This window comes from Eleginops maclovinus, chromosome 9, assembly GCF_036324505.1.
Source record: "Eleginops maclovinus isolate JMC-PN-2008 ecotype Puerto Natales chromosome 9, JC_Emac_rtc_rv5, whole genome shotgun sequence".
Lineage (NCBI taxonomy): Eukaryota > Metazoa > Chordata > Actinopteri > Perciformes > Eleginopidae > Eleginops > Eleginops maclovinus.
This window is the reverse complement of record NC_086357.1, coordinates 6504690-6532187: the sequence shown is the minus strand read 5'-3', so window position 1 is coordinate 6532187 and position 27498 is coordinate 6504690. Positions and strand designations below refer to the sequence as shown.

Here is a 27498-nt window from a genome sequence, read left to right as displayed (position 1 = left end):
GCTGGAGAAAACTTTCATCAATGTCGGAGACTGGAACCTTTCAGCACCTTTTCCTGGCTCAACACTTTCATAAACTAGCATAAGGGCAGCAGACGTTCCCCTTCATCACTTCCGAGATAAGAATGTTATCTTCTTTTGCACAGAGGAATGAAAAGAGAAACTTTTTCTCTCACCCGTGGTGTTCATGCAGTCTGGCAGACAAATTAGGTGTGACCTCTTAGCCTGCTATCGTTAGAGCCAGGAGGCTGCTGGGACTTCATAGATCTCTTTAGCTCAGAGGTTAAACATTCCCTCTTGACTATGAAGCTCATATTTAATACTTCCTAACCTGTAATCCCAAGCGGTTCATGTTCAAGCTAATTAAACACCCTGTGTTACTTCGACAAGAACAAATTGCAGAGTAGAGTCACAGAGCTGGCCTCCTGTTAGCCTCACAAGTGGAATTACTATACATGACAGTGGCTGCAGTGATGGCAGAAGCTGTAATCATATGGGGTCAAACAAGAAGAAGACAATACACAAAGCACGTTGATTGAAGAAGGACAAGAACCATTGGCATTTCACTTTTCAGTTTGCACTCCTGTACTTACTGTCCTCAAAAAGCCAAAACAATTAATCATGCATTTTAAACAACACAATGTCATTTAGTGGAAAGTAAGTCGTTTTCACACAGAAAGCATGTACAATGATCTGACAAAACTCTTAAGGCTGTTCCTAGATATTTGTTTTTTATAATTAATGTGGTTGTAGGTTGTGTTCATCTGGCGAGCACCATAGCCAGGATTATACAAGTATTGAGGTCATTAATCCAAGCTATTAAAATAGTTATTTAATAATGACGTAATCCAGGCATTACGAATAGTGTGAACACATTTCAATGAAAACATTTCTAAAACCACATAATGTATGCCCACATGGATTGTGTTTGGGTTTCTATAATAATGTTTACCTTTTTTGTGTCCATAACATAAAATATGATAATAAGGTTAAAACATATCATAAGTTATTCATAATACTTGACTATCTTATTTGATTGGTTATAACAACTGAACACTAGGGGTTCGGTCAGATAAAGTTAGCAGTTAGCTTGCTAACTATCGTAGGTAGTTTAAGTGTGCCAGACGGTCATATATTGCTAAAGCCAGCTAGCAAGCTGTAAAGTGAAATTTATGTTTTTACACATCTTCAATTGCACATGTGAAATGTCTGAAAACCAAGCCAATATATATTCCCTAACTTTAACTTTGAAACACCAAATGCTGTACAGGTTTTCCTTTAGCTAGTGCTAGGCAGCCCGGGTTTCAAACCCTCTCAAATAATAGGTTATTGACACAAGTTTATATACCTATCATTTAAATAGGATTTGAATGAAATATATTTAATTATAGTTAACTATTTTCTTTTATTGGTTCTAACAACCAAACACTAGTGTTCTCTCTTATATTATATACAGTAGTTAGCAGTTAGCTTTCTATCTACCACACTAGGCTAGTTTAACAGTGCTAGCTAGCTGTGACGTTAAATGTGAATGATGTTTTCACACTCCTTCATTTTCACATGTGAAACCCACATGCCAATACATGAAAAAAAGCTTGAATCAATATAGTGCTATTTAATCCAACCACATTTCACAGTCTGTCGATATGATCATCTATAGCGAGCAGAGCAGCAGCAGGATACCCATATTTTTCAGTTTGAACCCTGGAAAAGGTTCCAGATCCAGTATATCCCTGGCAACCAAAGATGCATGAGAAAATATGATAAGATTGTCAGAGAGAAGGCAGAGGGGGCAGCAGGGGTTGAACGTACACTTAGAAAAACACAAGCGGAGACACCCAAACCAGCAAGCACGGACCACAGAAGCCCTGATAAAAGTTGAGAAGGAGCAGAAAATCACAGCGCAGCGCGACCCAGGTCTGAAACTCAAAAAATAAGTAACACCTGAACTTTGAGTTCCTTATTTGGTCAGTCTTCACTGCATGTTTTAGCAACTGTAGCTCCTACATGACAGAGAACTGAGACCCATTCATTCCCAAAGAGACAAATACAGAGATATGGAGGTTTGGAAAGGAAGATGGCAGCAAGCACAGCGGCAGGAGGGAGGGAGGGGGGGGGGGGGGGGGTTCGGGGGGGATGAAACCTGATTGTAGTGAGACACCCCTCCCTTGAGAATGGGACATACCGCACAGTCAGATACTGGGGTGGCATCTGGGAACGGCTTGCAACGAGGTTTGGTGAGGAGGCTGCCCTGATGGAGAGATGACATGAGGTGGGACTAGGCAGACACACTGACACTCTGACACACGCACACACGCACACACGCACACACACACACACACACACACACACACACACACACACACACACACACACACACACACACACACACACACACACACACACACACACACACACACACACACACACACACACACACACACACACACACACACATATACTGACACTCACACACAAACAGATGGATGAAAGGGAAGACTGAAGACATACTACAAGGATAAATAAGAACATGTTTTTCCATCCATTACATACACACGTTAGAGCTGTGGAAAGCCATTTGATAAGGGTGGTGCACATAGTGGAAAACCTTGGACCATTCACAGAGAAACCAAGTATTCCACTAGGTGACGACGAGCAACATGAATCAGCACTGCAGGTATAGCTTGTGCAGTAGTGTGCTTGTAAATCACAATGCATGAATACACAGCCATTACATATTTCCTTCTATATTGAGTAACCTGTTGTGCTATGGCAATATCCAACACAGTAGAGTGGTGCAGTCCCTAAAACACGAAAATTAGTTAAAAAAAAAGGATAAAGGCGTCTAACAAGTAACATGTAGGTATGTGATTAACACAAGCCGATATTTAATATGATATAAAAAATGTAATTATGTACTACATTTGAGAATTGCTGAATCGCCAAGTGGCTTTTTATATTTTCATTTGTGCTACAAAAATTTTAAGTGGTGTTAATGTGTGGAGATTATCCTGCTGAAGAAAAGGTGTAAATATCATAAACGTGTGTTTACCAAACATCTAATTTAATGCAATATTCCAAAATCCAATGGAACAATCTCCAAGTTTTATGTCGGGGGAGCTGTTTTGATGCTAACTTCCCGGGTCGGCCTAAAAAAAGACTTCATCAATGCACTTCTCTATATTGTATTATTTATTATTGTTTGTGTGTGTGTGTGTGTATATTGTTTGTGTGTGTGTGTGTGTGTTTCACTGAACAAGACAAAGACAATTCCCTTAATAATAATTATTACTATTTAGATTAATTAAATAAATTGCATATTTAGGTCCATTTTGAGCCTTTTTCACGACATCCTCAGTAAACAAAGTAGCTATAATAAACACATCCTTTCTGACCTTCTCACCACTGAAACCCTTTTGCTCCCCCTCTATCAGTGCATAAAGCCACAGATTTAGAGACATGTTCACAAAACCACCAGGTAACAAAAACCATGACTTATTTGACATCTCTGCCCGACATCTCACATCAAAGAGCATGGGTGTGTAAATCTGAAAATGGATCAGTCACAGGTGGGAGAGGTTGGAAACAGTTTGTGATATAGAATCAGGGTTTAGGCGGGAAATTAAGCTGTGGGTTGGTGGCAGATGGGATTAGAGTTACATCTGAAGGCCTGAAATCCTTACAAAATGTAAAATCACAGATGTGAGAAATTGCCTCTCTGATTATGTGGAGGCCACACAGATCCTGAGGTCCTGAGCCATCTTAAAACATTTATATTTAAATGTACGGGGACACTTTGTTTATAATCTTCCATATCTATTCCCAGCAGAACAATTTTGAATAACAATGGTACCAAAAAACAGCTGGAGGAGCGTTGAATACAAGACGATGCTGTAACTTTCCTTATAAGACTTATTCAGTTTCAGACTATCCACTTTTCTGTTCCATCTAAGGTCAGCTCTGTCAGACAGTTTGTTTGCGGCTCACAGCAAATGCTGAGGAAAATGTCCCAATGTGTAATGCTGAGTGAAAGATTTGCACAGATTTACTACACCCCTGGTAGCAAATTTGACTTAAATAATTGATTTTGTTACATATTTTCATATTAAATGCTGATGTGAGCTGCCTTCTTGTGTAACAAACTGGTACATATACCTGTTAATCCTGACACTTAGTGGCCTAATGAGTGACAACCAGAGTCACACTCCCAGGTGAGAGCAGTGAAGGAACACTAAACTTAACAGAAGGTAAACATAATATCATTCAAGTAAAGAAACAACATGCGAGCAAATGAATAACACTGTATGGATATCTTAATGAGTCCCCATAGTTGTGCAGTGAGGAGATGATCAGAAACACCGCAAAACTCAATATTGTGTCAGAGAATCCTCACTGATTTTACTCTGCTGTCTTTTCCAGGCTCTACTCCCCTGAAAAGCACAGCATCAGTGGGAAGTCTAAATGGTTATAAATAACAAACATTTATAGTCTCTTGGTTGTATCTTTCAATGATAAAAGACGCCAAGAATGTGGATCTATCGCCACCAGATGCAAAGAATGGAGACAGACTACAACGTTTGTTTTTTCACATGATTTGTTAAATATAACTAAATATATGCAGCTTTATCCTGCCATCACTGCAACGAGCCCCATTTACACAAACTTTATCAACATACAGAATAACCCCTAGGAACAAGACATCAGACAACTGACAATACATGATGTCCTGACCTGTAATTACAGTAGAGTCTGCTGCAAAAACATCACAGCAATCCCACGCACCAAAGATCATTGTTCAAGTAATCCCACAGCAATGATGTCATAAGGACAAAACAAAACAAAACAAAATCAGCAAATATACTATATTATGTCCAAAACATTCATTTTTCAGCAGTTCCCATATTGGGAGAGTTTAGGTGTCATTTTGTACTACACTTCTGACATTTCTATACCTAACAAGGTGAAGATTGTCCTTACAGTAGTCATTTTTAATTGCAATTATTTCCAATAAACCAATAAAGTTTGTAGCAAGTCCTTGAAAAGACCTCTGGGACATCTTGCTGACCTCTGAGACCCCTCAGAGTAGTCCCAGCGCACTCCAATCAAACCACTCGTCTACAACGAGATTAGTACACATACCTTCTCACGTGTCAAACATAGGCATTGTATAACTTTGTATTCCATTACTCATGCACTCTCTTTCATGCTTTTAATCACTGCAAATCCCCAGAGAATAAAAGGCTCAGTGTTTGCATATTTACCTGGGAGTTGACTGTCTGGCCCATGGGGATGCGGGAACACTCCAGTGCATACTGCTTCACACAGAAGTAACAACCCTGGCAGCAGGAAAAGGAGAACGTTTAATTACTTTATGAAAATCAACAATCCTGGTCCTATTAATATCTTCTGGGGAAAGTAAACATATACTTTGTGTCATGTTTAGCTCCTCAGGCGCTTTGTCTTTTAATAAGTGATCATCTCAGCTTGGGCTTGGCACTTCAACCTTATAATAACAAAGTAGATACAATAAACTTTGATGATCGATTTAAAGGGTACACGTTTTTACCAAGAGGGAAGGTTAAATTGAAGATGAAATAAGTTTCATGGGAAGAGTAGGATTTAGTCTTTAGCATCAGTCAGACAGTTGGGCTTTTAATTTATTCTAGAGCTAAATATAAACAACTGTTGGTCGGAAGACCATGATAATTCACAGACGTTTATGGTCCCCAGAGGATGAACTCAAATAATATTGGGACTATTCTGACTTTTCATCTAATACCGTCATCAGGTCAACATTTTAATGTGTTTGATATTTTGGTAAATGACCAAATACCTGCAGAAAACATCAGTCTTAGCTGAACTTTTCTTTAATTGCTAATTAGCAAATGTTAGCATGCTAACACAATTAAATAAACTGGTGAACATTTTAGCATGCTGCCGTTAGCACTGAGCTGCTAGCATCTCTGTGCTTAACTACAACAGCTAGGATGGGTTTTTGACTAAGGCTAGAATTATTGGACTTATTTTAGGAATTGCAGTGATCCATGATGTACAGTCAATTCAAATGTTTAAAACGACTTGACATATTATTACATTACTGTCATATTGTGCAATATTTGTAATTTCAAAGATGCTTTAGAAAATGTTGCCACTTTGTTGAAACTAAGATGAATAATGCTTAAATATGTTAAGGTATCTTTGTGACATTAACAAATAAGTGAGCACAACGCCCTTCATGATCTTACTCTCACCTGAAAAGCCAGTTCCATTAGCACGATGCCGCCTGGCAGCGCCCTCTGGAGGTGATACGCAGTAGTGCCAGATGCTATGGCCTGCAAAGTTAAATCACAGGTTGTCTGATGAAGGTTTTTGAAGGCAGATACAGCTGACATTATTCGCTGCTTTTTCATTTCAGTAAAAAGGAACAACACCTTAATGTTGTAAGTAAGGACATCTACTCTTTCGATAATACACACATACTGCATAATACAATCGGCTAAACGTTTAAGAATTAAAAAGGCTCTTCCAAGAAGTTTACAAGGATTCAAAAACAATTAACTAACCAGATATCCCTAAATAAGATCCCATTCTCTTGATTTACTTGTTTTTATTTATTGCTATTCTGACCTGAAAGGGTAAGGTTTTTATGTTTCCTGAAATATGTGAAATATGAAGCCTACTGTTTGTGTTGTTGTCCTTGTAACTGCAATGTGTTATGTGTTGTTGTGTTTTCTACTGTGCTACTCTAACATGAAACCCACAACCGCTTTATCATTGGTATCAATTTGTGTATAAATAATTAATTGACAAAGTTGAAAACAGAAAATAATACCCACACTTTAAGCTTTTAACAGAAATAACACATACTTAATGATTCAGACCAACAACAAAAATATTATTCTGGTCATCGGTACGGTGAGCAAAATTTAGGAAAAGGCCAACATTTGTCACCTGTGTCCTGTCAAGGTCTGTTTCCCTCTTAATATTCATTTATACTTACATTAACTTGAACCCAGCTCTGACCCCCACCAGATATCTCTACACCACCAGGAGCTAATTTAACCCAAACCCCAACTACAGACAGTCAGACTGCATGACATACCCCCACCATGCAACGGGCACCTTATAAAAACACATGTTTAAATAAGATGTTTATCAATTAGAGAGGATTTATATATTTTTTTTTCAAGCGTAGGAAACAAACCATTATAAAGTGCAACAGAAACACATGTGATTAAAGAACATTTTAAATCAGTATTTAAAAAGGCAAGAAAATACAAATTAAAACAAGCTAAAATAGATTGTACAGGTAAAAAATACAAGAATAAAAGTGCAGTGAAAGATATATTTAGTTGTGTTATTCAATTAAAGACTAAATGAAAAGTCTTCAGCTAGGATTAAAAAGATGTAAGAGTGTCAGCGGCCCGGCAGTGTCCTGGCAGGAAGCACCAACACTACCTCCTGGAAGAGCAGTGCAGAAGATTGCTCATGAAATGTATCCTTGTTGAACCAGTGTTCAAAAAGCTTTTATTGCACTCAGCGTCAGGTACAGTTGTCGTCAACTCGAGTAAAACATTATTTTGGATTTCACCTTGGCCTCTTGACTCTGCTGTGTGCTTTTGTGTTTGTGTTTGTGCGCCACCGACACAGAGCAGATGAGAGGCTGCACGTGTTATCACAATTCCAGCAAAGATCTTTTTTCCCCATTGATTAGACAAAACCTGCACAACATATTTGGCACCAGTTTCAGTTTAAAACCTGGACTCACACGGTTACCTGTGTGAACATCAAAGGACAAGAAGCTTTAATCCAAAGCACCTTCACTGATGTTAGCAGCAATGAAAAGGTTACCGCTGTGTGTCAAAAAAATGCTTCATGTTTCCTGAATGCCCAGTGAGTAGCGGAGCACTGCACCCTTTCTTTTTATTTTGCAGCACCACCCACATCCTATGTCTTATAAAACAGTTTCAGGAAGTATTACACAGTAAACACCTTTTTAAATTCTATAACTACATTTATTATTTCTGGAGATATTTTTTATAGTATTGTGAACAAATCCTGTTCATTTCAATATTGTGAGCCCCGCACATAACCGTTTTTAAAATATTTGGTAAAAATATCTATAAAGATCTATAATAGTATTAAAAATACAATTTCCGTGCACCATACCCACCAGAGAAAATGTCTTGTATGTGTTAACCTACTTGTTGTTATATTTGATGTTAGATATTATTATTACTTACTTCTTAGTATACAATGTTATAATGTTTTATTTATTGTAACGTTTTTATAGGTTTTAACTTATTTTATTTAACAGTTTATTAGCATCATTACCTTTTAAGTTGGTCTTTTACTCTATTATAATTATCACTACGTCTAAATTGTTATTATTTTATTGCGTATACATGTGAATTTTATCTATTTTATAGGTTTATCATATTTTGCTTTATCGATTTATTTTGTCTTCCTTCATTTTTTCGAGAGGGATCATTATCTATTTTATTGTTTTTATCATCATATCTTTTACCCCCTCTGATCTGAGGAGAATGGGTTGTTGTTTGTTTTAATGTGTGATGTGTCCCATTTTGTAAAGCACTCTGAGCTGCACCTGCTGTGTGAAAAGGGCTATATATACAGCTTTATCAATATTATTATTATTATTGTTATTATTATATAGGTTGTTGTGCATGTAAATGATCTGCAAAGGCTAAAATCCTAAACTTTGGTTTGCTCTCTGTATGACTGACTGAACTTTCTTGCAAGAAATAAAATATGAAGAGGCCAGCTGAACGGTTTGATTCTTTATCCAAATTTGATAAATAAAAGAGCCACCACCTTTGTGAACACTGACCTTAGGGCTGTCCTCGCTCTTCTGCTTTACGTAAGAAAAAGACATTCTCCCTTCTGTGGACATACAGTTCAGCATAGCAGCACGAGTCCGGGCGATGCTGTGAGAGATGGGGGGGAGGGGGTGTAATGGTCAGTTAGGGCCTGGTTAAATCAGAGAGAACAGCACAGAGCTAAGCCGTAAGACATCGTTCAGAGAGTCACACGGTCTGAGCCTAGAAAGTGACAGGCTACTGTGCTCACATCAGCCAGGGGCAGCAGAGTGTGGGGGGGAGGGTCAGAGGTCAGGCAAAGATCCAAACACATATAATGACTAATGGATGAATAATGCTCACGATGGATGTAGAGCAAGGAGGGATACTGCGTTCCATATGGAATTCTCACAAAACAAATGTTGTGAAACACTTTATCAGAGAGTAGGAAGGCTCACAGGTAGACATTTAACTGAAAGCTCAAAATAAACCATATTCCCAGAGACAGACAGACCTGCGAGCTGGAGACTGCGGTCGGACCTGCACCAGGATGAAGCCCATGCTCTGCAGGTACTGGACGTACTGCTGCAGGAAGGTGCTGGAGATCTCCTGCAGCCAGGCCTCCTCCTTCAGGCGGCTTGGCAGCATGTCAGCAGAGTCCGTGCTGTAGCTGCGGTCCCGGCCCGACGCTGTGGAGTCGTTGGAGCGATGCCGTTTCTGGCACACAGAACAGTGGACATCACTTAAACACACAGGACTCTTTCAAGTATGCAGAGCATTTTTGTAAACCGTTATGTAGAATAGGCAAATGTAATGTATGCTACACTTTGAGAAATAGCCAGTTGGCTACCATAGATCCCTTTATAAAAATAAGGGAAGTCTAAGTTAACGTCCGGGATTAATCTGGAACCCGTACAACGAAAAAAATTACTAAATTTGATCCCAAATACCTCCCGTAATTTTAGCATAGAATTGCAATGCGCTGAAAAGGTTTACTAATTATTAAACTTTAAAAAAAGTTTGAGTTGCTTGTAAATAGAGGTTTGTAAAAAAGTATTTCTATGTGTGGACTTTAGTATTCGACCGTAAAACCACCTTCTATAGACACTAATTTACCTTCCTGTTGTCTTTGGGTCAAATTTTTGAAACTAACAAACTATGTTCTTAGCAAAATTAATGTTTGATCACTACTTTCATTGCATTATGTTTGTTTTATTTAAAATAAAATCACCTGGTGTCATTAAACATTTGAATCCTAGCTAAACTTTGACATATACCAGTCCGTTTATGGTAAGTTTGGTCAAAATAAATACATTTTTGATCCAAAATAAGATATCATGTTGTGTAAATGAAGTTTATTGACCATAAATGTCCAAAAAAAAAATCTCACTGCTGAGTTTGAATAAAGAAGGCTTTAAAATCTGCCAGAAAAAGTAGCAAAGTTGGCAAAGGAAGCTAGCACAAAGGTTAAACAGGAAACAACCTCTCAAGCGTAAACGTACCTTCACGGGAGGCTGAATAATCTGCTCCTCTTGGATCTGCTTCCTGAATGTGGGGTCAAAGAGGAGGGGGGTGGCACAGTAGTGGACCAGCCTGGACGAGTGCTTCAGGGTCTCCAAATCTGCACCCTGTGGAGACATCCATGATAAGATAAGACGACGACCCCTCAGAGGGATTCTGAAACACGAAAATATAACTACTAGCAGCCTGTATACTGTAGCTCAGCAGTGTTCACGGGCAGCTTCCACATCAAAGACTCAGCAGATGGAATGTAAACTGAGTGTACAAACTACATCGGGCTTGATGGCGGATCCGGACTTGGATGCAGTCTGATCATGTCTTTTAGCTCATCCAGTCACATGGAAACACACGTAAAACCAATTTCTGGTGGAGAAGTCACTCTACTCAGAGTACTCTGTGGGTGTTCTTTGAAATATCAAGTTGTAAATGTATGCCACCATGTAACCTCTCTTGAGATGTCACTGTGGAAAACCATTTTAATTAGCCCCGGATATTCCCCATCTTGAAACATGGCAATGCTGAATGACTTCCCAGAGGAAAGAGGAGTAATTGTGGCTCCTTAAAGCCGTAAAGTAGTGAGCGGCCCCACTCCCCCAGGTTCTGTCAAGTCCAATTAGCCACCCTTGATATTAGGCTACTTTCACCACGCAAGAGTTTAATACTCCATTCAGACTTACCGGTCAGATCCAATTTGTTGTGAGCATGATCACATGGAGTTTTTTTTATGTGCTCAATATGTAATACCATTTTGACTTATTCACCTGTCTGAATGAAGTAAAAAGTACATTAACACGCCACACTGTCATCCCTTTCATCGCCCTTTATTCATTACGCTCCTGAACTGTGGAACACCCTACCAGGAAATATCAGAGAGGCTAATTCAGTGGACATTTACCATTGGAGGATCAAGAAAGATAATAGATCAAATATGGAGCACTGGACGTAGTTTGACACAATTGACATGATTAGAATCAGTAGCAGCAGTATTAACCTCTCCTCAGATAAATCACCAGAAGAAGACAGACGGGAATTAAACACTGACAGGAACACGATCGGGGCTCTGCAGTGTTTAAGGACTTGTTAGTGGATCAGAAACTGTGTACAGACTTGAACAGTTACAGAAAACCTCGATCAGTGCTGCCGCAAAGTTGTTGGGGTCGCAGTTCCAGCCGTTGGTGTGCCGGAACAGAGTTTTTTTTTTCATAGCGGAACAAATACGATAATTTTTGAGTCAATAAAATAATTTAAATTAATATTGCGAGTCGAGTCGTTAGTTTGTTTTGTTTCAGGCCTTGTAATAAGCGGGATAATGTGCAGCGAGGCGGTCATTATGGGGGAAAGAGCACCCTTCATGCTGATCAATATCCTTCCACTTCACGTCGGCTCCCTGATCGGCCTGTCGGGTGTTCTTTTCCCCATAATGACCGCCTCGCTGCACATTATCCCTTACATAATTCATAGTTATTCTCATTCTTGGAATGAAGAAAAATCACTAGACAATGTACCTGTCACTATCCACTGCTGAACACTACCAGAGAGCCTGTTTCCAACTGTCCCTTGAAAAATGACTCATTCAAGTGTACCAACTGTTCAGAGTTTGCTTGCCTCGAAATAGACATGTATCCTATCTATTATGACAAAACTGAAAACAAAACTCAGATACTTAGCAGCGGTGGGTAAGGTAACAACAAAAAAAGAATACTTATTGTATGACACTCTGGTTAGATATGACTATTAATGAGAACTAGTGAAGTATCTGCTGTCTGTTAACTGTGTCCTATACAGTGAATAACTCCTTTATTTTCAGATTTGTTATTCATGTATTTTAGTTTTTTAGAACTCTATTTCTTTTTGTGGTGTATGCCCTGGAACCATACTGTATATTTCCTTAAAATGCAAAATAAAAAACGATAATAAAAACAAATTCGTACATGTGTATGTAAAATAGAATAAGATAAGGATGACTTTATTAATCCCAAACTGGGACATTTTTGTTGTTTCACATAATTAGATATTAAAAAGTAGAAACAAACAATTCTAAAATATAAACATCCCAAAATACAAATAAAAATAACCCGGAATTAGAGAAAATATAAATATATACCGTTGACTATGAAGATAAAAAATCTATAAACTGTCTGACAAATAAAATGTGTGTGCGTGTGACTCGGGCTACTTACCGAAATGGGCATGTTGGACTGCGCAGACCTCTGCTGCCACGTCACAAACAGGTTCTCGATCTTCATCTGCTTCTCCACATCTGTCAGTGCAAACACACAAGATTGAGTTTGATGGACTAGTTTGACACAATTGACATGATTAGAATCAGTAGCAGCAGTATTAACCTCTCCTCTCAGCAGCTTTGATCTCCAGGAGCTGGCTGCCATGTCGGGCCACCACATCCCCCTCCATCAGGGGCCGGATGGTGCACACGTCCCTCAGAGCCTCGTCGAAGGGTAGCAGCTCGGAGGGGAAGTGGAGCGGAGCGAGGCTTCGGACCGAGGGGCCTAGCCTACCCTGCTCCTTACTGGGCAGGGGGGGAACTGCGCTGCGCAGCAACGCATCGGGCTCCATGGAGGGGCTCAGGAAGGGGTTGGGATCCTGGAGAAGACAAATTGTAATAAAAAGATATAAACAATCGGGGAAAAAATGACAAGAACACCAATTGTATGCTATGACAATGAATGCTAAACAAAGCAACAGCAAGGACAGACTAAAGGATGCCCGCAGGTCAAGGGACTAAAGCAGAGCGGTTGGGTTCTTCTAAATCCTCATGTACAGTAGTCAGATTGGAAGCATATTCCAAAAAGTGTTAGGAATATTAAAGTTAAATGATATCAATGACCAGCTTTATACCTCTGAAAACGCAAATGCATTAATGCATGCAGAGTCAGCTACATAGGGTACAGAGCCCACACTGAGTCAATGTCATGACCTGTGGGACCCTCTATAGAATATATTCCCGGCACTGCATGTTAGATCTAATTAGAATGGATTTAATACACTTTATTGATCCCAAATTGGTAATTTTTTTCACAGTGGCCTGTTAACAGGACATTAAATACAAAAATAAACTGAGAATATATCAATTTCAACAGTAAAAAATATAAATATACAATCTATATATATATATATACATATATATCAAATCTTAAGAATGAACAATATTAAAAATATATAAACAAAGGATACAATAAACATAATAATATAAAGTCTGCTAAGAAGCCTTCTGAAATAAAAATGTGACTAGATTTATATACTTTATTGATCCAAAATTGGGACAAGGCATTGCACAAGTTAAAAAAATAAATAAACAGTAAATGTATATCAACAGTAGAAAGAAATATATCTATAGAGTAAGAATGCACAATATAAAACGTAATATAAAATATTATAATAAGTTAGAAGAATTTGAAAAACAAAATGCAAACATAGGCTTCTATATACATTTAAAGTTGTGCAAAGTAGTTGCAAGTTTAAATGCAGTGAGGTGGTGCGCGTTCAACATGCTCTACACAGTGGAGTCTGGTTTTAAAAGAAAGTTTGGAGCTGGGAGTTGACAGACAGGGGGAAGGGTTGTAGATTGTAGATAAGGGGTATTGCTTTTGGCGGGATTTATATACTGTATCAGTTCTCCTGACAGCGAGGCTGAATCAGTCTGTGGTGGAAGGAGCAACTTTTGTCTGTCCAGTAGTTTGCGGAGAGGGTGGTCAGGATTATTCATAATAGATCCCTTTATCAGAGTCCTCCTTTCTACTATAACTCCAAAATTGTCAGGTTTGCAGACGACTGGACAAGATCTCTATTGTTAGAGGATCTCAGCTTCTTCAGGAAATAGAGTGGGCTCATCCCCTTCCTTTACACAGCATTAATATTTGTCTTAATATGATCAGATTTTCAGAGCGTTGATAGCTGGCCCTGGTTGCAGTTGGGAGGAACTTTTGGGCGCGTTAGCTCAGCGGAGCAGCGAGGGGACAGATGCCCCGGCAGTGTGTGGCAGAGCAGTGTGCAGCATAGCTTCAGGGCTGCAGGGTCAAACTGCGCACTGGTGCTCCCTCTGCTTCTCATCAGGGCCATGACAGATGAAACTCTGTTCAGGCAAATTTTCTGCTGCTCTGACTCTGCCTTCTGTCCGGACTCATTAGTGGTGCGGCGATGAAGCACGGGGCCATTGGAGGGAACGGGAAAAGTTTGTTTCTTTCTCTTCTTTGAGCTTGTTTTGTAATTGGCCAAAGGGGGAATGCTAAAAGGGCATTTGGTGTCTTCTTTGCTGTGAAATGCTGCTCTGATAAATCTCCACTGCGTTGGTTCCACACAACAATGCAGGAGCAAAACACGCAATTTGACCTTTTTTCTGTATTTTTTGTTAACCGTTCTTATTTAATACTTAAACGCAATGCATGCTATATGTCACCCTTGCCTTATTGCCCTGCAAGGTGAGCTGCTGGGCCCAATTAACACCCAACTGAGCATGTTCTTCTCATGCTGAGAAACTAGCTGGAAAAATAACATATGATTAAACACAAATTCATTTAGGATTAAGAATCAACTGATCCCTCACTGCCCTTTGCAATCATGGAAAGCTGCCAGTGTCATTATCATATTAGGTGATATTGTACTTTTTATGACAAACTCCTCGATGAACCCTGGCCTTTCCAGGACTTACTTTGTCTGGTCGGTGATTGAGTCTTGTTTAAAAATATACTTTGAAATAATCACTTCCTAACATTCAGTATATCAAGAAGATATCTTTAACATGAAATGAGACTAGACATTGTTTAGATTTTTGAAGTTGTAAAATGGCATATGTATTGGCTGCATTAGAAAGAAGTTATGTATTTTCTGAACTGCAGATCCCATTGCCGATTTATTTGATTTGTTTTTATCAACTAACTAATGATCATTTCTCAGAAATGTTCTTTTGGAACATCATTTTAACTGAATAACATTTTTACATTTCTTCTTTTATTTCTTTTTATTGTGTCTAAGTATATATACGTTTGTGTATGTGTATGTACAAAGTATATACAGCTCCGGAAAAAATGAAGAGACCCCTGCAGCATTATCAGTTTCTCTGGTTTTTATATCCATATGTATGAGTCAAATTGTTGTATTCTATAAACTACTGACTAAATGTTTCTGTGTTGGAATTCAACAGAGGCTGGAATGGCTGCCATACATGTAGGGTTAAGATTTACGAAAGATTTGGAGTGGTCTATTCATTTTTTCCGGAGCTGTAAGTGTAATGTAAAAATGTATATGCAGTAGATGTGCATGCATATGTATATTTTTTTAATCGCAAAGCTATGTGTTACACTAATAAACAACTGGGACTTTGTGTTACCACTGTGTGTGAAAGGTGCTTTATAAATAAAACTTGATTTGATTTGATTAATCAACCCTACAATATCATCACAAGCTCCATATCTAAGTAACTCATTAGAAAGATCATGATGATTGATTTTCTCCATATTGCACAGCCCTACATTCAGATTGTTATTTGAACTGTTGATGTAATGGAAAGTGCTCCCTTTAAGCACTATTAGAGATCTGTCCTTGCTTTTCAAATATCACTTTTATTTTTTTAATAACAGTAATAATATTTGAACATTTATTGGGATAATATCAAGTTCAAAGTGACTGGAAAATTGGGTATCAATACTTGTCTTTAAAATTGTATTTTTTAATGCTAAATAGTTTCTTAAAGATATTTTTAACTACTTTTACAACTTATTTTCTTAGATTGTTTATGTTCGCACCGTCAGACACCAAATTCCAAACTCCTTGCATGTGTAAACGCATCTGGCAATGAACTTGATTCTGATGTTAAAAAAGATCACTGGAATGTAGCACATCATACAATTTCATGCAGAACAGAACTTTTTCTACAACTGCAATGATTGTGACACTTAAATATAATGTGATTACTTCAAATGTAACCCTCATGATATGTTATTTTAAATGGGATTATATCCCGGCAAATGCAGCAGTGTGTCTCTGCCGCCTGGTTATAATGGGTTGTTTTACAAATATTGAAAGCTTAATACTTTGTTGGATTAAGAAAACCTGCAACCAAGTAGTTTATACCTTATATATTTTTCCATTCCTGCAATGGTAGATTTGAGGAAGGGTAGAAAAGTGTGTGAATATGGTTACTATAAGCAAAATTCCATAGCCAGAGGGATGTAAAAATCCCTCTTTTAAATTCCACACGATCGTATGTAAATGCAGGTGCTCCCACGGTGTTTCCTGTGGAAGTCTCTCTGCACCACCATTGGGAACAGGGAAGGGGACATGACAGCTGGCTCACAGTGCCAGTGTAAAGGAAGACGGGTTGTTAAATATGCTTAGCAAACACTTTTGTCACTGGAGGCACACCTAGTGGAAAATTCTCTGAGCTAGAGCTGTTCATAAATAATCTAAGAGGATGGATGGGAAACGACAGGGACTTAATTGCATCGAGGTAGTTAAGTGGTCGAGAAACAAAGTTGTTGATGTGACAGGGTTGTATTTCCCAGATATGATCAAAGTGAGAAGGCGGGAAATACAGCGGGGGTCGGAATGGAGAATAATAAAAATGCTGAGCCATATCTTGGCTGAGAAATCTTGTTTTTGTTTTTGCTGCCAAGTCCATCATTGGAATATCGATCCACAGCTTCATATTAAACACATGCTGAGACACTCCACGCAGAAAATAAGCTGTGTGAAGACCAAACACCATGCATGACAGGAATATAGATGAAGTTTAGAGGCAGCTTTCAAACTGGAACACTTTTCTACTGGAATTCAATTTCTATTGTAAGATTTAGTTTCCACAAAACGCTGGCTTTAGTGTGAGTGTATAGTTTTAACCGAGACTGTAGAGCTAGAGTACATTTTCTTTTTGGAGTCTTGGAATTGTCTTGGACTCGTGCCTTGTTGGACCTTGGCTTGGTAGCATGAAACGCAAATGAGTATGTTTTATCTGACAGTAATCTTTTTTGGAATCTGCATTAATTGCGTTTTATTCCTATGGAGGACACATATTGAAAAGCCACAGTTATTCCTACATCCAATCCCCACAAACTTCAAAACAAAAAATGTTTATGGAATTCTAACTGTTGCAAAAAAAAGTACGTAGAAAATGGCTCAAAGCGGACATCCCATCACTTGACAACTGGGAGGATACAATTCATGAGATATATGGAAATCTCAGGAAAACTAAATTGAGGGGAAATTACATAACCCAAAACCAACCATCTCTTGTTTGATTGTGCTTCTATACCAAGGGGCAACCTCCGGGGCTGAGCATTGAAACACATACGGCGTGGCCTGGCTCCAAAACAGAGCAATTTACATAGACCCCGCTGTTAAAATGCCAATTTTTACAGCAGAAATAAACATGTTTACAGCATGGTACAAAAAATTGCTTTTGGTCTCTATAGCTAATTTCCCTATTCATGACAACTGTGAGGAGGGTGAATTTATATATAACTCTCCCGTTTTAATTACATTCAGGCTTAAACTTATGCATAATTAAGGGCGTGGTCGCTTTGATTGACAGGTCAGCGCCGTCAGTGGGCGCTAGCCGCTAGTTGTCTGCTCTGCTAGCTCCGCTAACAGTCACTGCACTTGACCTGTCGGACATGTTGGTGGTGATGGTGCCTTTTGAATGCAAATATCAGACATAATATGGCTTGCTGTGCGATTAATTGTATTAACAGACCGTCCAATAATTCTGGTCTCCAGTTTTTTCGGTAAGTGAAATTGTATTATTATTTTATTTATATTTTAGCACCGTTAGCACTAATTATCAGTGTGTCTGCTCCATAAAATGTATAAAGTATCATCTACTCACTTGTTAGATTAGCTCGTTAGCTAGCTAATTAGCCGTGGGTTAGCCTTCGAGCAAGACGCCCACGATGCTAAACGGGAGCGTATGATAGCCACCTTGCCGCTGGAGAAAATACTACCGCATGAGAGTAGCATACGGTAGCATGTAGCCTAGCTTGGAAGCCTTCGCTAAATGCCTGAATGTGTGTGTGTGTATATGTATGTTTTTATGTATGCGTATATGTATAAATATGTGTGTGTTAGTATAGATATTTGTCATTTTAAACAACCCCTATGTACTTTTTCGTTTTTATTTTATTTTACTACTTCGTTTGTAGTTAATTTGCCTTTTTCAGGTCACTAAATAGAATGATTTGTGAATCCAAACTGTAATTTCAATATAATGGGACTCTAATAATAATAATTTTCTCCTCTTCTCGTCTTTCCACTTCTATTTTCCCTTCTTCTCTTTGTCTATTTGTTTAATTGATTCAGTATTTATATATCATGTGTACAGTAAGTATTCCTTATGTTCATTTTATCTACCAGGATAAATAATAATAAAAAACATAAGTTATGAACAAAGGAAAAAATGACTTCCCGGAATTTGACTTTTGCAGAACTGAGGCAATTTCCACTATGAATATCAGGATATATGGGTATAACAATACAATATTTTAAAGAAACAAAAATGCGAACAGGAAGGGTGTTGACTAAGGGATGTAAAATGTAGCGGTAACAAGAGTTCGTCCAGTTTTCTACATTTTCCCTCCACTCTGTGTCTCTACCTGCTTGTAGTCCAGCTCGTGAATGGGTGCATCAGAGAAGCAGTAGTGATGGAAGAGGCCCATCTTCTGGTTGAGCAGGCAGTGGACCACGTGCGCCCGGGCATTCTGCCACTTCACCAGGCGAAGCAGCTCCCGGTTCAGAGAGGAGCCAAGATCCACAGACCAGTTATAGCTGTACAGAGTCACCTAAGGCAAGGAAGGCAACAATAACACATGCATGTAATAATATGTCACATAGGTACATCTGTGGCTTTTATAACGCAGGGAGGACAATTGGTAAACAGCGAAAACACTTTAAAATAGTAACTGATTCATAAAATAATATATGAATTAGCCAGGGTTGTCTGGGTAACACTACTGTACGAATACAATGACGATGAACATATTTTGGGCAATAACTGCTATATGCAATATATCCTTTACTTCTACAATTTTTTAATGTTACTCGTGACTGTAACTTCAATACTTGTATATGTTCACCTGCTTTTTTTATAATGCTACTTCTTATTTGATTGTATTACACGTGCTTGACTATTAATGTAATGGTACTCCAGTGAATTTATTGTATTTTTAATTATCTGCACTGTTCCTTTGTTGTCATTTGGGCTCAGAGAAAAAAATCTCATTCCAATGTGTCAAAACCTGGACAAATATTTATACGCATGCTGATTTACTCCTGGATCTAAGTGAGATCTTATTTTAAATGGACATGAGAGGCAGTGTATCTTATACAAGTGTAATTCAGGGATCAGAGATGTATTCCCAGCTCAATCAATCAAGACCGTTTATAAGTAAGAACTCATTCACAGTACTAAGACTTCAACGTCCCAAGTCACCTTTTTGTCTACGATGTTGATGAAAAGGAACCTCTGGCGGGGGGCCAGTCCTGCAGTGCCCTGGCTTGGACTGAACACATCGCTGTGCTCCAGTGCCTCGAAGCGCTGGAAGCCCTTATGAGCTGTGAGGAAGAGAGAGGTGTTAAGCCATTCCTGAGCTAATTCCTATCCATTAATATAATAAATTCAATCGCTTAAAAAAAATACAATTGTGTTTAATTACAATAATAGTCTGTGATTAATTATGTTTAAAATAATAGTGTTTGGTTGTGTTTGTAGATAGAAATTAAATAAATACATGTATGGTGTACTGGTATGAGAAATCTGAGGGTCTTTTTCCATATTATCATGAATTATTGGCATGAGTCCGACAGTTTTCAGACACTATCACAGAGAGCCGCTGTGATTGGCCTCTGTATAGAGTGTGCAACACAGGACATATGCTCCTGTGGTAGTAGTCTTGCTTCCGCTATCATATTGTAAGCACTAACTGTTCTGAGAGTTGGAAACCTGTCAGCTAACTCCCACTCCTGTCAACTTCCAAGAACATAGCTAGCACAAGCTAATCATTTATTAGGTGTTGCTTATTGAAGTGCAATTTATGGTTCAAATCTGCGCTGTTAGTACAGGAGGAAGTTAGGGAAACACTTGGCAATGTGATTCAGTTGCATATTTCTTATTGTGTTAACCCTTTATTGGGCGAGGTCGGACCATATTTGGTAACTTCTGCACAGGATGTCTGCAGGAGGGACTTAGAGTTGTTGTATATAATGTCTTTGTTCAGAAATAATGCTTGATGTGGTTTGGAACATAATATGGGGTTTAATCACGGCAGCGTTTAGCTGAGTTTCTCCTTTAGAAATGTCTCTTCAGACAGAGAGCTGCATGAAGCTGCAAAGGGGCGTGGCCAGCAGCAGCTCAGCTCAAATTCAAAGCAACAGTCACAGAATCAGCACTTCAGGAACAGGGCTGACATAGAGGGGTATAAGGCATGCTACAATGGGAGATCTGTTTCTTATTTTGAGCAAAAAACTTCACAGACAAGTTTTGTATAGATATTGCCTACAATATATTGTTCAAATATAGCATAGTAAGAGACTTTTAAACCAGACTAGACCGTGTTCACTGGTGTGCCAGGTAAAGGAGATAATTAGTCGGGGACAGTGAGGGTATAATGTCTTGCTTTGATAAATAACCGGAAACTGAACCTAAGATTGTCCTGTCATTGAAATGACTCATCTTCAGAAAAAGAAGCTCACTGCAGGCCCTGTTTGGGATATAGGAACAGAGAGCGGCTGTGATCAGAATGGATGGCGAGAGACAAGGTGACTACACACTTGTATTGTTCATCTTCTGTTTCTCTGTGGCCAAGTCTTTTGATTAAAAATACAGTTTGTCAGACATCATATCAGTCTCCGGCTCTTTTGTTTTCCAGTCAAGGCTCCAGAAAGAATTTCTATCACGAGAGGAACTCAGTGAAACGACACAGCATTATGAATCAAAAGCAGACAGAAGACCGACTCCTACCGACTGTCAGCAGTTTCATCTGTTCTTAACCAAACTGGAGGATAACAGTCACTGGGCGTCACCTTAACATGACTTTAAAATGCCTTATAATTCAATTGTATTTGCACATTTACTGGGAACTGCCCACAAGCCAAATGAATTGAATTAGCCAGGAGAGGTTTCCACTGTAAGGCTTGACCCATCAGTAACTGTTGATTACTTAATGTTGGTTCTTTGATGACAGAGGGAGGTGACTCCAATAGTTACACATCAAACAAAAGTTAGAAAATGAAGAGTAATGAGTGTCTGGAAGTTAATAACATGTGTGGGATATTTTCCAAGTAACAATATGCAGTGCAGTTAGGAAGGAAATGATGACGTAATGCTTAGCTTTCTGTTCTGCCTGCCTGATCTTGGATTTGTGCATCTTATTTCAGACGTGGTTTCTACTGAGCCTTTTGTCTATTAATGTCTTCAAACTACAATAAACCTGCATTTTATTCATAAAAAGCGCTTTATAAATCATATGTATTATTATTATAAGCCAATATTTTTCAAATGAACTTGTCAATATCCCTTTTATTTCATTTTTTTATGTTATATATTTTCCTTTTCATTGTGTTTTACAGAAACGTGTTGGATATCTGCCTGTGCAGGGTATATTAGCACGGCTCTATTCATAAATGTTTAATGGGCTTATTTACTTCTGTAAGTAACTGAAATTGAAGGTTAGTTGGAGTAGTTTGAACAAAAGCTGTTTTAGATTCTTTCCTATGATATTGGTCTGTGTTCACAAAGCAGGTGCCTTGAAACAATGGCATGTTATCCTGCCAAAATGCTCTTTAGTTAGCTCAGAGACAATGTGTAAGCGTGGCCCTTTTCAAATTTCTGTAAAGGTACTCTCTCGTTTGTACCCAAATAGCTTTTGCACTCACCGTTTTTAGTGAGTGGAATGCTGGCAGTGTGATGCTTTTGTTGATGTCTGGTAGAGCAGAACAGTCAGAGAGCAGGAGAGGCTGTCCATGCCAATCCAGGTTAGGTTTTGTTTTTCTCTCGTCTACAATATTGTTTTCACTTTAATTGGGCAAGGTTAACCACATAAACATAAATAAATCTCTGTCTGTTTATCCACTAGACAGTGCTCAGTGCCTCGCACCTTGATGCACAAATATAGGTTCCTATGTCTTTGTTTTATGAACAAGACAAACCTTTTAACTTTGGCTTTTCAATGTATCTATACTTGTTTTATTTAAGTACTCTTTTTTTGTGTTATTTTATTCTTGTTTAATTTAGTCCTGTGTCAGTATTATGTATATTAAGCACTACATTCCCTCTGAACAAGAACTTCAAACACCCTCAGCATTGATGATTTAACCTGAAAGGCAAACTTACGTGTGAACCTATTTAGCACTGCGGTGGTTTCCTCATCTGAACAGTCTTCTGTAGGCAGACAGAGATGGAACACACAGCAAGGCAAGGATAGTGAAGCACACGGCACATGGACACACACTGATGTAAGCACACACTTTGCAAATCACACAGAAGTGTTAGACATCTGCTAGCATGGACAAAGAAACACAGAAACAAAGAGAAGCAGCAAGGAAGCATGTTGAAAGCTTTGCACGAGACAGGCTCAGACTAGTGACGTTTAGAAAGGAACAAACAAATCGTTCAGCTGGTCCACCTTAAAAGTCAGTCTACCTTAAACGTTAGTCCTTGTAGCTGCTAGCATCGGGAAATGATGTGGGTCAATCCTAGAATATGTAGTATACATTTCCCAAGTTATATCTATCAAGAGTCTGAACAACTTCTTCTCATTCTATAGCCTACTCCACGTATTGAATAAATAGATTTCTCTTAATAAAGTTGAGGGATTCTTTTTTTTCTGTTTTTCTCTCAGATTAAATACGTCACTTTGCAGAGATCCTACCAGTTAAGTTGTGATTGAATTTTTTGGGGAACTAAATCAAACATCTTATTGCATTACCTCGTAAACATTCTAATTAAACAGTTACCTGGACTTTTTAATTCAAAAGGATTTCAATCAAATCGAACAAATGTGGTTCATGTAACGGCAGCTATTCTTCAACTAGAGCTTGGCGAATTTGCATCACCTTCATGTGTCAAAATAGTCTTCTCCCAAGATAATTTTTAAACCTAAATTCTTAACTTAAGTAAATAACAGACGGACAAAGAAAACATTCATTTTGTAATATTAAAAAATAAATAATAATCAATGATAGTCAGGCTTCATTTAATGGATTGTTTCTCAATGTTAAAGTGAACCCCTCTTGTGTCTGTACAGTCACATGCAAATATTGAACAATTGTAGTTGATGAGCCCGGTCCTAAACTCTGATTGGCTTATTTTATAGGCTTTTATTTAGAGCTGCACACAGGTTTAACCCTGAGGGGCAGCAATCCAGCGTACAGACTCTCCTGAAACACAGAACTAGAATAAGATTTTGTTGGATTTGGGGCGGGGTGATACTTATGTTAGTCAGGATATTCCAGATAACTGTGTTGCTTTCATCTTCTCAATATTTTTGTCATAAATTCTATGATTACACTTTGGTATACACATGGTTGTGTACAGTATATCTTTGTGTGTTTTTTTTGTTTGTTTGCTCCGCTTGGAAAGCCCCAGTCTAAAAGTGTGAAATGCCTCTACCAAATAATAGTTAAAATAAGGAGAGTTTGCGAATACAATAAAGGTTGCGCAGAATGCCCGAGGTATTTTTAAATAAAAATGTTTGTACCCATAGCCAGAGCACAATCTTCTGCTTCTACTACGTGGTCTGCTTCTGTGTTAAGAAAAACAGAGCTATAGAAACACTGGCTTTAGCAGTTACCTTGCTCTGTGCTGCAGTGCCACTGATGGAAGTTGCGGCCAATGAGAATGAAGCTTCTCGTAGCACCTGGAGGCTGGCTGAGGGTCTGGACAAGAGGACAGGGGACAAACATTTCCCCAGAAGCTGGACAGCTGGGAATAAAATAAACAAGCAAAATGTATATATTATTACAATATATAAAACGATGATGGTTTAAGGTATTTAGGACACTACTGCAATCAGATGCGTCTTTAAGAATAAAGGGGTATAAGATTTTTCAGATTATTTTCTCTGCTGTTGTATTATATCATAACAAGGCTTTCTCATTTCATAACCAACACACGCAACTAACCTTGTCTTTTCAAAAGCCTTCACTGTTGTGTCGTTTGCCAGGGAACTGACCAAATTGACAATCTCTGCCAAGATGGAGGGCAGCAAGAAGTGTGAAGCCACGTCAGCCGTGCACTGCTGAATGGAGGGGCACCCTGGTGTTCAGCAGCCAGGTCAGAGAGAAGAAAAGAAAAACACAAAGTGCGAGAAGACAGAATATTTAACAGTGTTATCCGTCAAAGAAGAAGAAATATAATTTCCATTTATTACTTACCAAGTTCAGCCATGAAAGTGATCCATGGCTGGCAAGTGAGCTGGTAGACGGGGTGCAGAGTGCCAGCATCGCCCTCCTCCAACTGGGCTACCTGCCTCCTGCGCACACACACACACACACACACACACACACACACACACACACACACACACACACACACACACACACACACACACACACACACACACACACACACACACACACACACACACACACACACACACACACACACACACACACACACACACACACACATATATTTCAATTTATATACGGTAATACTCTAAAAGGAGGCATAGGCCTATATGATATAATGTTTGACATTATTGATATTAAAAAGGTGATTTGTTTTCCATGTCATTTGTGTGTTTTTATTATCAGAAAGTGAAGTTATTTATTTTTAAGCTGCAAATCCTATTTTTTCCCTCAATGGCCTTTGTGCCCTAACAAAATGTGTGACACCAAAGGCCAAATGGCCTTGCCCCTAAAATGACGAAATGCCAAGCCTGGTCCCAATACCTTTGTCTATATAGTGTATGTTATAGCCAGCTAGTCTCTACATGTGTGCTGTTTTCCTGCAGGATAAGTTGTGTACATAGACTGTAAGGTGTACAGTGAGTTACTTAGACTATTTTACTGTCAATCAAACATGTGCATTGCCCCTCCCACTCACAGATCAATCTATACGGAATTTATTTTCTTTTAATTGCAAATAGGGGGGTGGTCTTTCTGTGGTGATGCTTAGCGGTCTCTGGTATTGGTTGAATGCTGGTATGTTCCTGATAAAGCTTAAGATACTCCACCTCTGGGCCTGCTCCAGCTCCACAGCCAGAGCCTTCTCCTGGCTCCACTGCTGCTTCACGTTCTCCGTCTTGTGCCTCCGTCGGGCTGCTTTGCCCTCCTCCCCCTTCTCCTGCACGATGTCGTCGGTTGTCTTTGGGCTGCCCAGCTCGGAAGGATCTGGCTTACTCTGCAATGATGGAGAGGAACACGTTAAGGTGATGGGAGGATATCAAGGGGGAGGACTGGGTCAGGTGGACAAACTAAGTCCAGACTTTCCTGTCGTTTCATCATAGTTTAAGTCAGAAATTGCCAGAGAATTCTTAATACACAGTTTATAAGAGCATCGTTCAGGTAACCTACATTAAAAACTCTGAGCTCTGTCTATCAACTCATTGTGGCTTCTCTGTGCTGCAAGACCGGATCTGAATATTCATCTAAACTCGTGATATAATATAAGTGTGCTTAAATATGCTCAATATTTTACGGAACAACATGTCTTAGTGGCAACTGGAAGTCCATCCGAGCAGTAATTGTTGCTAAGGAGTCTGGGTTGTACCACCATATAACACAATTACACTGATTGATGCTTAGGATCCAATTAAGCTTCAACAACTTCAAATGAAAGCTAACTTATATTACCACCAAGGCTACATTTTCAATAATAAAGCAGGCAAACAACACATCTTAACATTCAACATGATAGCCAGAAACATACTAAAAACTAAGAAAAATCATTTGTTCCGTTTAAAAATTGTAAAAAATGTAATTCACCACTTAAAATATTTTGCAGCTATTCAAGACATGTTGGTAAGCTGGTATTAAATTATTAATGCTAAGTATTAGAAATGTTCAGAAGACATAACCAGCAGGGAGGTGGATTCACTCAGTATATAATAAGACATTTCAGAATAGCTATTCTATTAATTCAACACAGCCTTCGACCTGCGGAGGAACTGACCAGTATGTCCCAGAAGCTCCGGCGGGTGCTCTTGCTGGTGGGTGTGGTGGACTCGGGTGTGCTGGTCCCGGGCATGGGGCTGCTGCCTCCAGCCTGACCTCCAGTCAGGGTGATGGGAGAAGGGCTACTTTTAAAGACCCGAGAGCCGCTGCGCTGCCGGGGGCTGTCCTTCACTTCCTTCACCTCAGGCAAGCGGACCAACTGCCCTGAAGACCCCCACAGAAAAGAAACACACGTTTACATCTAAGACCATTTCGGAATCTCCAATAAAGACTTCTGAGATGATCCTGCTTAGTGTCTTTCTCATTGGAGGCGTTCAATGACGGTACAATAGCTGTTAAGTCCACAACTTTTTGAAATGTATTTTGATATATGTATACACATTGATGCACACATACAGATATAGAATATATATTTGTTGAATTAGCCGTTAGCCTTAGTTTAATCAAAGCGCTAAACCAATCATTTTGTTGCTTTAATTCAATATGGTTACCTTTCTTAAAAACAAATATACTGCTTTTTTAACCTTGGTGTGCACATCTGCTATTTTGTTTTAGTTTTTTTACTTGTGGAGTTATCAACAATATATTGTGTTATTAATAATAATTAATTGTTAATGTTTTAAATATTTTTCCTCCCTTTATCTGCACTATCTGCTGTGTTAATCATGTGCATCTCCCCGTTGCGGGACAAATAAAGGATTTCTGATTCTGATTGTTTTTCTTTTCACAAGAAAGTAACCTAGAAGGACTTTCCAAAAGTGAATGCTGCACTTATGTTTATCAGACAGAATTTCTTTCAAGCTTTACTAGTTTTAGCCCCCAGTCACCATATAAGATGGCTCACTGCCATGGCTTTTTGATGCAGATAAGTGCCCTCTTAACAACTCTGTTCTACCGATGGTTCTGTTCAATTTATCTGTATCCTTTGTCTTCCTTTGTAAATTCTCTGTGCTCTGTATACGTGACCCTGTACTTGTCGACACCTGTCCTGTAAGCACTCAATCCCTCAATTACCATTATATACGGTAGGCATTTCCCTATA

General features: G+C 38.8%; 1 protein-coding gene across 2 annotated transcripts in view; it reads right to left on the bottom strand.

The window, feature by feature from the left end:
• Window positions 1-27498, bottom strand: part of szt2 (SZT2 subunit of KICSTOR complex) — a 93818-nt gene that overhangs the window by 10507 nt on the left and 55813 nt on the right. The window contains exons 53-68 of one of the 2 annotated variants that reach the window (XM_063891038.1): window positions 26455-26660; window positions 25517-25683; window positions 24714-24811; window positions 24462-24594; window positions 24131-24261; window positions 22672-22719; window positions 19774-19895; window positions 18938-19123; window positions 12683-12938; window positions 12518-12597; window positions 10319-10444; window positions 9331-9533; window positions 8849-8945; window positions 6249-6329; window positions 5259-5333; window positions 2183-2248 (exon numbers count right to left, since the gene is read on the bottom strand). In XM_063891038.1, coding sequence (XP_063747108.1) covers window positions 2183-2248; window positions 5259-5333; window positions 6249-6329; window positions 8849-8945; window positions 9331-9533; window positions 10319-10444; window positions 12518-12597; window positions 12683-12938; window positions 18938-19123; window positions 19774-19895; window positions 22672-22719; window positions 24131-24261; window positions 24462-24594; window positions 24714-24811; window positions 25517-25683; window positions 26455-26660 — 2075 coding nt within the window. The remainder of the gene's footprint in view (window positions 1-2182; window positions 2249-5258; window positions 5334-6248; window positions 6330-8848; window positions 8946-9330; window positions 9534-10318; window positions 10445-12517; window positions 12598-12682; window positions 12939-18937; window positions 19124-19773; window positions 19896-22671; window positions 22720-24130; window positions 24262-24461; window positions 24595-24713; window positions 24812-25516; window positions 25684-26454; window positions 26661-27498) is intronic. The other variant, XM_063891039.1, reaches the window with a different exon arrangement.